At 41.7% G+C, this 12358-nt stretch overlaps 1 protein-coding gene across 1 annotated transcript in view; it reads left to right on the top strand.

Moving 5' to 3' along the window:
* agap3 (ArfGAP with GTPase domain, ankyrin repeat and PH domain 3) overlaps positions 1-12358 on the top strand; it is a 75056-nt gene that overhangs the window by 18153 nt on the left and 44545 nt on the right. The window contains exons 5-9 of the mRNA XM_087832512.1: positions 579-720; positions 1156-1290; positions 4276-4403; positions 4675-4830; positions 9785-9868. Of these exons, the coding sequence (XP_087688638.1) occupies positions 579-720; positions 1156-1290; positions 4276-4403; positions 4675-4830; positions 9785-9868 (645 nt within the window). The remainder of the gene's footprint in view (positions 1-578; positions 721-1155; positions 1291-4275; positions 4404-4674; positions 4831-9784; positions 9869-12358) is intronic.

Genomic DNA, 12358 nt, shown 5'->3' with positions numbered 1-12358 from the left:
ATTTGCCATTCAGTCCCTGTGGGGGTCTGGGCAAACGTAAAGCTGAATAAAGAAGAGGGCATTACAGGAGAATAGTTTGTCACTTGATTGTCACCGTTACTAGTACTGTGGAGTCATCGTAGCCTATTTCCTGCTGTGGATGTTGAATCAGATTGATTCGCCCTGTTGGATCATAAACTATCCAGAAATTCTGACATATATAGAGATGACACAGAAAATACACATTTTCCTGTTTTATGGTAGCTGTGGGGATAAAGAAAGCAGATACGGATTCAGTAGTAATCATTATTCATTCAGTCTGTTTACCTTGGTCTGGTATCTTGTCTAAAAACACGTTTCAGTGTCCTAAGATTGTTGCTACACTGCCCCCTTGTGTAGATATACATGAAGTACAATAACAGTAAAAGTGCTGCAACCTATTATAAGGTAAAATGTATTCATAAAAGCTAAAACAAATAATAGCTTTGTGCAAATTAATTTGTGCATTAATTTACACAAATTAATGCAAACGTTAATTTGTGCAAATGTTCTTGTGGTAGCTTTATTTCTTTAACACATTACCTCTGCTCTGCCCTCAGTTTGCTGCCTGGGTGGATGCCGTGGTTTTCGTTTTCAGCCTGGAGGATGAGATCAGTTTCCAGACGGTCTACAATTACTTCTTGCGCCTTTCCAGCTACAGGAACACAGCAGAGGTCCCCATGGTCCTCGTTGGAACACAAGGTGCTTGCCCTGCATCTGATATGTATATACAAATGTTCTTTATTGCCTCTTACATAATGAAACTATAGCTGTTATATGCTATTCTTTAATAAGTGAGGTATATCGAATTTATATCTTAATGTCAACAAAAGTCAGGAAAAGACCAAAACTGTTTTTGTGGTTTGAGTGCCGATTTGTTTTTGTGCAAAGCGGACTTCTGTTGCTGTCCACAGATCATTAAAACACACCAGCAAAGCACACTGTTGCACATCAGTACCCATCAGTTTTGGAAATATGGAAATATGTAGGCGTCTTTCAGATTCCGATTATATATTCGGGACTTCTCTGTGGGGTTTATTTTTTGATGAAAGCTGTTGACACTGGGTATTGCCAGCTTCATTCATGGAATTAAATGTTTGATCCACATCTTTTTTTCTTATTGCTCTCTTCTGCTAGATGCAATCAGTGCTGCCAACCCCAGAGTGATTGATGACTCACGGGCCAGAAAGTTGTCAAATGACCTGAAGCGCTGCACGTACTACGAGACCTGCTCCACCTACGGCCTGAATGTGGAGAGAGTCTTCCAGGACGGTGAGAGGGGGTGTTTTAAAAGTGCAGATAGGTTAAACAGGAAGGTGTAAAGCGTAGCTTGAATGTAATGACGTTTTATTTTACAGCCCACTTTTAGTTTGATATACTTAGTAGGTTGTTTATCCTGCAACGCTTCAGTCAGTCGAAAGAGCAAACACTTGTCAGCTAATTTTAGAATAAACTAGTTCTTCAAATGTAAGGATATATGCTTAGGAAATATGTTGCAAACTTTGGATAGGCATTTTACATTTTTGCTGTTTGTAATGACCTTCATCTAAATTGCCTTATTCCCAGGTTCCATTGCAGGCAAAACATTTAAATTAGTCTCATTTCAATTCCACTCTCAGACTTCCACTTAGGATTTCTTGACAGTTTCTTGAAGAAACATTTAAATTGCAGTTTTTCAAATACCGGATTTTGTGTGAATCCGACTAGGATATGTAATCTTGTCACCTCCTTCCAATTTTAGGAAACACGGTCCAATTTGGTCTAACTTGTATTTGCAAAACTATGAGCCTAGTAATTAGTGTAACCCTTATATTACACACTCTGGAAACTGGCTCAAACTGGCAGGGAGGGCATTCACAGAAGAGTTTTTCTCAAAACAAATGTAACTTAATAAAGCTGAAACTCAGAAGTCGGCATTATTAGTGTTAGTTATTAGTGTCCTGTTTGCTGTGGAGGTGCTGAAAGGTGCAAAAAAAAATGAAGGGAACAGGAGGTTTGAGGGAATAAGCACATTTTTATAGCCTGGAAGGTCCAGCTGCCAGCCTGCCAATGTCAGCCAGTTTCCCCCTGATGCACAGCCTCCACGGTGTGATGCTGCTCCCTCACATGGTGAAATGTTGGATCAACTCAATAAACTTGGATCAACATTTTCCTTGCTTTCCCGTGTAACTTTGTAAAGACTAGAAGAATTTGTGTCGAAATTTCCATAATGACAGTTGTTTCTCTGTTTCTCTTTACCTCAGGCTACATGCAAAGTACTATAATATTTCACATTCAGTAACATATGATTGTCAGTACTGCAATTAGTCATTGTGGAAGTTAGATACATGATCAAGGCTCGCATGTAAATGTGGACTTCATTCAGTTCGGCATAAATGGCGGAAAATCACCATCTTGTATATTGTCTCTTTTTCAAGTTTCTGGAAACTCTTGAGTTTTTCCCTGAATCCGTAATTGAAGTCATGAAACTGTTATTTGGAAACTCGGCTGCTTCAACTCTGGCACATTTTCCCCTCGGGCGGCAGCTCCTTTGAAAGGCTGTCATCCCTTCAGAAAACATCTGAATATGTAACGCTGTGTTCACTTTGCATTTAACTGACTGTTGATGCGCAGGCACGTTGTCTCCCCCCCCTGCCTTAATTGCTTCCTGAAGCTCAATTTGAAATAATTAAAAGAGATGAAGGAAGCGCTCGCTGTCTGGAGAAGTCGTCCGGTATCACTCGCACCCTCTTTCTGTATTTGCCATGCTGCAGCAGGCAGCCGGGCGTTATGGTCCCAGCTGTCAGCACGACTTCAGATCATCTCCCCTTCCCTCAATGCTAATTTACGTCACACAGCCCCGAACATCACCTCCCTCCTTCGCCGCCTCGCGCTCCACCTAGTCGCGCGTGCAGCAAATTAACGGTTTACGCCACCACCAGCATAGCCAATCAGGCTGTTTCGCGTAGTGACAATAGTTCCATTTGGCTAGCATCACACTATAGAGCTCCATGAATGACAGAAAAAAATTAAAGCAAGTGTCATTTTGTATGATTACTTTTCTTGGTAACAGAGGCACCTTATTGTCCCAGAACACATGCATAAGCAGTATGTTCCTTATTACCTGCCTGGAAAACAAATGGCCCGAGGAGGTTTAGATAATGTGCGTAGTTGGGAGTGCTAGTTTTCTTTCATTGCTTTTAGCACTCTAGAAAGACTTTTTTGGCATTTGAATTGCATTAAGACTGAATGTTGTGATGCTGTAGTCCAAATCTACAGCAGTCACAAGGTGAGATGCCTGGTGTAGTTTTTCTACTTCTACATCTCTTGCTCTAATGCTGTTGAGCAATGACTTTATTGTGTTATGCTGTAAAAGATACCCATTGTGCCCATATGAGGACATACTCTTTTTTTTTGTTTAATAACAAGAGGATCTATAATGAAGTAACAGCTTCCTGTTCAAAGAGGAAGTTGGTTTTTATACTTATCAGGTCCAACTACTTAAATAACTGGGAGAAATTTTAAAAAGCATCTCAGACAAGAGCTCGAGTCTCAGGAGATTCATAGTGAGTGAACTGACCTAAAACCCCAAAGTGTTCTTCAATTTTAATAAATATAATATTTTTGTGTTTGATTTTATGTCTGAATCAAAATAAAAACAGTCAGTTTTATTTGTCAGTTTTTGTCTGTAAAGCACAAGGATGCCGCTGACGTGTGCTGATTGGTTGTAAATATTGTAACCAACCTATCAGCCGACGCATTCCCTCGATGGCGCTCAGTTTTGTTCAGTGACCTTAACAGACATCTGAACTAAAACCATTGAACTAAAAAAAACCCTTTTTTGTCAGAAACAGCTGACACAAAAGCTCAAAAGGGAGCGCTATGGGTCCAGAAAGAGGCTTTTGGTTCTGTTATGTCCCTAAAACTTAAAGTATTTTACTAAAACCTAAACTCCATAAATGTTATGGTAACATAATAAAAATTCATTTTATTTCTGTTTTTACTCCCATGAACATTATATTTTTTGGCTTAAATGGCATATTTATTCTGGACTGTCGCAGAGACCACCTGTTAAACCTGAAGTTGAAGAACGGGAAATCTCTGTCTAAGAATTCGTTGAGGTTTCCCACTGTTGCTCAGCAACCGAGCTAGTCTGCATCATCACACGTGATCCTGGGTTTCACATTCTCGCAGTGTAACCCACTAAATCCCTAAAAACTCTCCCAAGATTGGCTGACCAGACTAGTTGACCGTATCTTGCTGTGTGTTTGCCTCCAGTTGCCCAGAAGGTTGTGGCCATGAGGAAAAAGCAGCAGCTCTCTATTGGTCCATGCAAATCACTCCCGAACTCTCCCAGCCACTCATCAGTCCCCGCTGCATCGATCCCCTCTGTTCACATTAACCAGGTAAGATCCAGATATTCACAGCCCACACTTAAATCCTCCACGTGAATATGTAAAAAAATCTCCAGTTTATGTAATTCTTCTCATGGTGATTGGTTGTATTGTTAGTGAGTGGGTAATTTTGTCCACATCACATTTTTCCTAAATTGACCTGGTTCTGTCTCCCCTGTTGTTTTTTCTTTTCCTTTTTTCTTTTTACTATCCTCTCTCCTCCTCTTTCCTCCTGCTTTTCCTCTGATTCTGTCGGTTCGTGTTAATCCCTCTCGCTCCCCAGGCGGCCAATGGTGGGGGTGCGTTCAGCGACTACTCCTCCTCCGTTCCCTCCACCCCCAGCATAAGTCAGCGGGAGATGCGCATTGAGACCATCGCTGCCTCCAACACGCCCACGCCCATCCGCAAGCAGTCAAAGCGCCGCTCCAACATTTTCACAGTAAGTATGCGACAGCTGATGCAAAGCAACACCCACTCACACTACTAGGAGGCATGTTGCCGAGCGCACTTTTTCCACCAGAGGGAGACAGGTAGCTCAAAATGCATAAAAAAAAGCCACCTCTCCTGCCTCCGATGCAGGCAAAGACAGTGTCTTGTTCACACAGCACAATGGGCAAAGGAGAAAAAGACAAAATAAATCTCATTAAATCCCTGAAATGCACCAAAAAATAAAAAAAAAAATAAAGAAATAAAATGAAACCTTAAAGCAAATATCAAAGATAAACACTGTGGAAGAAAAACATTAACTCTGTTCATGTCCTTTTTCTTTTCTAATTGGATGTAGTGAGTGCACATGAATTAAGTTCCTCATCTCACCCATAACAAACTGGGCCCTCTGCGCTGTCTAAATCTTTGACCTCCCTCCCCCTACCCCTCTTATTTTTGCTAGATCCTTTCTTTGCAGTGACTTCCCTTTTGGGGGAGAGACGGCAGCGACAAAACCGCCAATGCCACTTCTCCTGCCCCGATCAAGCTAAACTTTAAAATCCCAGCCAACCTGTGGCCCGTTTACACGCTGCTAATAATGCATGCTGGCACCCTCAGCACCCCTGCTTCAGACAGAAAGTGCTCTAACTGGCCACTAATCAACTTGCTGAGTCCCCATTTTACATTTGATTCCGATCGCTAAGATTAACTACCACACCAGTATCCCGACACCCCTGTCTGCCTGCTCTTTACCCCATGTCCTGTCACATTTGCCCTTTGCCCTAACCGATAGCGTATGTGTGCACTAACCACTCTAATTTCCTTAGCTGTCCTAAGCTTGTCTTTTACTTGTAGCCTCTGCCATGTTTTTCTACCCAGCCTGTTCCCCTTCTCCCCCTTTTCTCTTCCCAGCCTTCTTCTTTGCTGCTAAGCCTTTCCTAAACTCGCGTAGCCGGACCTGGGCCTCCTTAAGCTCAGGGAGGTCTGCAAAAAAGTACAAATCAGCAAGCTTTAAAATCAGTACAAACAATTCTCTAAAGTTCCCTGGTTGGGGAAAAACAAATTCCCCTGGGAAACCAGTGTCTCATTCACATGCCATCTTTGTATTCAAGTTTTCAATTTTTTCTCTGCAGAACTTTTTGAGCTTTATGAGACAGAGATCAGGCTATGTTAGATTACCCCTTTCCCTCTCCCTCCCAGTCATATCCCCTTTCTTTCACCAATCTACCTCCCTCTCACCTCTTGCTGTCACCTGTTTCCCATCTCATTCCTATTTCCTCTCTCCTCTCTTTCTAACCAACTCCTTCTCTAACCCTCCCCGATCTATCCCTTCCCCTCCTCTATTTGTCCTACCGCCTTCATGTTGTTGCCCCAGCTGCTGGGGAGCCGCAGGTTTTGTGGCCACCGAGCAGTACAGGCTGTGTGCTAGCTCCCCTTGTTGTCTCCCTTCCCCCCCGCTAGGTAGTGACTAACCATGTCCACCAGAGAAATGAGCCTCTCCCCGTCCGCGTCATGGAGATGCCGAAGCACGCCACCTACCCAGTGTGGGTGCCAGAGTGGCAAGCCGAGCGGGAGTTTCAGCTCATGACCTTCTGAGGAGCAGCGAGCCGAGGGAGGGAGGAGGGAGGGGGAGGGAGGAGAGGAGGAGGAGGAGGAGGAGGAGGAAGGGACGGAAAGTTGACGGGGCGATGTCGACATTTCTTCAGTGACACTCGAAGAGAGCAATGGGCTCAGGAGAGGAAGACTTGCTTTGCAAAAACCTCCTTGCCATTTTACGAAAAACAGCTGAAAGAGAAAATATTTCATCAACACAACAATGCCGAGGATGTTCCTTTCCTAGCTTTGCACGTCTTAAAAAAGAAATTGGTATCTGTGTTACAAGTTCACAAAAAGTTCTGCCGGTAGATCGCAGGTTGCCAGGCACAATCTCGAAAGTAGGTGAGTAGATTGTAAAGCAGATCTCAGAAGGCCTCAAGAGAAGCTCTCCGGAAAAATGCCTTAATGTCATTGGTAGACGAGCTCTGGCAGATCAACAATAGACTCTCTTTAGTCACTACATACGAGGTCCGGTCCTGTTATGAATCTGAGATAATAGTAACACATGTCACAATCATGGCACTGGCATTGGGACTCTTAAAAATGAAGAAAAATCCTTTGCATTGTGCAGTTTACTTAGATAATACTGCTCCAAATATACCAGATATGGTTTACTTAAAAAGAAAAAGGCCCTTGAAATAGATCAGTGCTTTGCATTAATACATTTAGATTTTTTTTAAAGTAAGTAAAATAAAACTCAAAGCTTTACATCAGAAGATCTTATCACTCCGTCTTTTCACCACCCTCACAAATCACCAAACCACAATCATTTCAAGCCAGTTTCCACCATAACTGTCATTGGCCACTAGGTGTCAGCACAGTACACGTTATTCTTTCCTAGTGCTTCCATAGTCAATAACTAAACAATGTGTTTTGTAGTCTGTCTGTGGTTTCCTGAGGTCTTCAGGTTGTCTGTCCCCTTTTTGTGTTGAAAAGCACACTATTGAGGAATATAAATGAATATTACAGCATTTTTATACTTAATTCCATCATTCATTCGACCCGTTTATTAATGTCCGCCATTCAGTGTTTCTCCATTCTGTATTTCAGTCCCTGAACTTGTTTCTCGTGTGAAACAAAACTCCAACAACAACACAAACAATATTCATTTGACACTGTTTTTTAATATTTGCAGATTTGTGCTTCTGTTTCCAACCTTTCTTCAACAAAAAGGGCTTTCCGACTCCTTCCGAATTAGAAGAGCATGATGGTTAAAAAAAAAGAAAAAAAAAAGAGTCCCCCTGCTTTGCCAGTCCTGATAGAGAGGAGATTATTGGTTGAGGACTTTCAGCTTGTTGCTGCTTTACCCTCAGTGCCCTATTGCATTTCGGGTAATGCGTAGAACGTGTGGAAAACGTAGGACTTTGCGTCAAATGCAACCTAAAGTCGAGTCCGCTCAAGTGTTTGAGTGCACTCAGAGTAGACCGTCTAATATCACAGCATGAGACAAACTGTAGGGACTCTTGTGGAAATGCCCCATCCACCCCCTTTTTTGCCCTGCCCCACCCTCTACTCACTCCCCCGTGCTCTCATTCAGACACGCCACACAAAAAAACAAAAAACATGCTGTACAGTCGAGTCACTTTTGGAACTGTTACCCAGCCACCTAAAGGACACAACCTTTTCCTTACATGACATCACGCTGCCTTTTGCCATAAATGAGGACTCAAGGACTAGAGGTGCCAAGTTGTTGTTCTTTTTTTGTTTGTTTGTTGTTGTTGTTTTTTTCCTTTTAGATTTTCCTCGATTCATTTGGTCTGTTTTTATTTGACTCGCTCTCCTTTTCCAGGACGTTTTGAAGTACTGAATGGATGTTGAAAATGTGATCTAAAGGTATTAGCGCAGAGGTATTTTAGATTAAAGCAGTTTGGGGTAAATTTTATGAAGGCCTTCATAAAAACTAGTGTAGATCGTCAGGGTGTTGAGGTAATACAGAGGCATAATATACGAAAAACAAATGAAACTGGGTTGCACCGACTTGTATGAATGTAGTTAAACTTAACAGTTATTTTCCTTTTATTTATTTTTAATTTATTGGGTTGGGTTTTTTTGTTTTTTTTTTGCAGATTCAGTTTTAATTTATTTTTTAATTTCTTTTCATTTTCCTCGGTTTAGGTTTGGTACAGAGATTATGAACTCTTGCATAATCGCTTTTCTATCATGAATGGATTGACAAAAATATAGACTGCTGTATATCTTGTATTGTATTTTATTTACAATGGTACTCTATAAAAAGTACATACATATAAGGAATATATGAAATAACTGTCCATCCTATATTTTGTGGGAACTGCAATGTTTGGCTCAATCTGTTGAATATTTTGAAGTGACTTTGTGACTTGCTTTGTATGGTGTCTGTATAGAAGCTAAACAAGTCATCATAAAAAAAAATAAAATGTTGGAAAAAAATATAAACGCCAGAGTTGGTTTACTTGAACTCAGACTACCTCTTTTCCATTGGTGACTGGACATCTCTCATGTTCTGAGTGAGACCATACACACTCATGTCTGTCCCTACCTGTACCTCATCTCTTTATTTGTGTTGGGGTGGGAAGGTTATGATTAAACTGTTTCATGTCAAGTTTCAGTCGCTGTACCACTGGGTTTTTTTCCCCCCTCTCCACAGGCATTCCCGGGAGTTTTAATGCTGATGTATTTTAACTTCTCTGACACTTAAATTGTCTGACTTTGGCAGATTGATTTTGTGTCCTTCTAGGTTTTGCAGGCTGGAGGCTGGAGGAAGAAATACTACCAAAGCCTTTTTTTTAATAGAAAAAAAGAGAGAAAGAAAAATAACCACTCTCCTTTCTTTCCTTTCTAACCTGTTATGACGTTTAACATATTGATTGTGCTATACAAGCACTTATTATTTGACTATGTGAAAGGCACAGCTGATGCTGCAGTGGGTACAGCAGCAGGTGGTCTGCAGGTCCACTAAGGGCCCGCTCTGGGTCTCAGACAGAGGGAAGGATCTACCGAAGGGTTTCAGGGCTGAGTCATGACTCAATGTGTGGTCGTCTCTGGTCTCCTCTGTGTTGAGATGTGTCCAGTGTGGTCTTGGTTTGGTCTCTATTTTTCTTTAAATTTCTTATTTTCATTTTTTTTGACTTGCACGTCGGTGTTAATGCTGTTTGTTCCGCTGGTCTGCTTGTCTGTTAATTTGAAGCTTCTTTTGAGACTATTTTTTTATTTTGCAACGCTTAGTTTACAGCAAATGTTCCAAACACCCTCTGACCCTCAGTCTCTTGCCCTCACGCACACACGCCCCAACACGCACGACCCCACCCAAATTCTCCTCATACCCCCACGGCTCCCATCTCATGCTCTGTGCGTCGCTTCGGTGTCTGACTGACTTTCTTGTTTCCTTGCAGTCACGGAAAGCCAGTGAACAAGCAAAGAGCGTTGACAGTAAAACAGACAGCATAGGCAGTGGAAGGGCCATACCTATCAAACAGGTAAGCAGTCTTACTAACCTTTTTTTTTTAACTACATTTCCCACAGTTCCTGTGGTAAGTATGGCTTCTTTGGTCTGAGTAGAGGTTTAAAGTAATTTTATATTCAGTGATTTTGGAGAAAGGCCATATGTTACAAAATCCACTAGATGGCAGCACAACCCAATGTAACAAATGCTTTACAAGCAGGCACCACTACCACTGTGATATGGAAGTCACACACACACACACACACACACACACACACACACACACACACACACACACACACACACACACACACACACACACACACACACACACACACACACACACACACACACACACACACCCCCCTACCTAACTATCAAAGTGTACACTTCCAAAAAGCTAAGGCAGAAATTTTAAATCCTGGAGAACTGAGGAGTTTGGTTACCTTTGACCATTGTTGAGTCATTTTGTTCTCAGCAATGACACGATCTGTCAGGAAAAAAAGAAATCAACATTCCATTCATTAATATTTGATGTGTGATTTTTCTGAGCAGCAACTATAAATTTATAGATTATATTTAAAGCGCCATCGTTTAAAAAAACATCCAACTTTGTCTACGGCAATTTTCCAGTCACAGTTTAAGGCTTACTAGTGGATAAGATTTTTGTGTTTTTCCTCAGCTGTTCCTTAAAGGATATATCTTGTTTTGACTGTGGCTACTAAACAAATATTTATTGGATCTTAGAACATTATTTAGGGTCAGATTTTTTTACATGTCTGTCAGCTGTAGATGACTCCAATCCAGTGAGCAATAATCCTGTAGTTGAACCTCTGACTCCACCTGATTGTGCTGAACTAATATTTAGTTCATTCATTCATATCTATATATTGTCCCAATAGGCATTTTTTATGGCGGCATTTTATTTGATTTTTTTGGGCCATGGTAAAAATGCTACAGCTTTAATGGTAATGATTATTACACAAACACTGCTGGAATATTAGTCTAATATTGGTTTGTTTTAAAAAATCTTGTCATTATTTATTGATTTTTTTTTTTTGTGTGCCTGTGTTTCTTTATTGTTTCCCTATATTATATTTGTTTTAGTCACACGCTGCAGTGAATGGAACAGATGCACAGCAGCAAACCACCGAATAAAGCGTTTTCTAAATCCTTTCTAAAGGTCCGACTGTAAGGAGGAGTAAATGGTACATTCATTAGTAATCACTCCTGATTATATGAGGGCTTTTGAAAATAGGTCAGCATTCCTGTATTATCATCTTTACCTGCAGCTGATAGAGGACACTGTCCTTTCTTTTGAAAATGTTTTGCCAGACCTCCTCGTTCCCTGTGGGAGAAAATTGCCAAGGCTCTGGGTCTAGCTGAAATAATAGCAGGGTGATGCTTTCTTAATCAAAAACGTTCCTTTGTGTTTAAAGTAGATATAGTTGGCTATGAGGTGATCACTCCGTGGGCAACGATACTTGTTTGTGTAATAGATAAGGCTTTTTATTTATTTTTTTATTCAGCAATACGAGTTCAAATTATGAGTCTGAGAACAGCAGCTTGAGAACAGCTAAAAACACCTTTAAAAATGTTTAATACGTCATGATGGCTTTTCTACAAAGATGTAATTTAGGTCTCAGCGAAGTGGCTGCGTTTTTGTAGATCTGTGTAATTTCCTGCAGACGCTCATTAGTCCACAAGTGATCAGGAGTTTGATTTTCACAGATTAAATGAAATCCCCCTCCTAGCTATCTTTAGTGTAAACTCTTTCGGTCTTAGCCCGTGCATTAGTGGGACCTCCTTTCTAAAGTGCGCAGCCAATTTCCCTGAGTATCACAGCCACAGATCAGAACCAATGCTTTATCTAAAGAAAAAAAACCCACTCATTCTTTTGGATGCAGTTCAGATACAGATGTGGAGGGACGGATGGAGTGTTTGTGTGTGTGGTAGTGGTGGGGGAGGCATGTGGAGGGGGACTGACTAGCTGATCTCCAGGCCAGTGAAATGCACAATCAAGGAGATCAAAGTATCAATGTGAGCTTAATTACCACTGCTCCCCGTGCCCCCACCCCTCACCCTCACACCATCAGGCCAAATTACACATTGCATGCCCCCCCCCACCACCACCACCACCACCACCACACACACACACACACACACACACTTTCTATCTATAAAAATAGTGAGTGAGGATAACAATGCACTCACTGCTGAGGAGCCGTCAGCAGCTCTTCACCCCCCACACACCAGCACACACACTTTTTTCCCTTCTCCTGGTGTGTCACAAAGGGCCGGCCTATCAGTCAGCCACAGTGGCAGTTTGCAGCTTTCCTCCTGGTAATCTGACAAAAGGAGAGAAAGACACTATCTCCTCTGTGTAGATATCACAATTGTGTGGACACAGAGAGCGCGTCTGACGACTGGCCCGTTTCCTTGTGTCGCACATGCTTGACACACTCATCCTTTTGTGTGCGCGCGCTCACCCTCATGTGTACGTCAGTGTCGAGGGGAAGCGCTG

The sequence above is a fragment of the Neolamprologus brichardi genome, chromosome 18, assembly GCF_056152115.1.
Source record: "Neolamprologus brichardi isolate AB-2024 chromosome 18, ASM5615211v1, whole genome shotgun sequence".
Classification (NCBI taxonomy): Eukaryota; Metazoa; Chordata; class Actinopteri; order Cichliformes; family Cichlidae; genus Neolamprologus; species Neolamprologus brichardi.
Note: the sequence above shows the minus strand (reverse complement) of the source record. Positions and strands in the feature narration are given on the sequence as shown.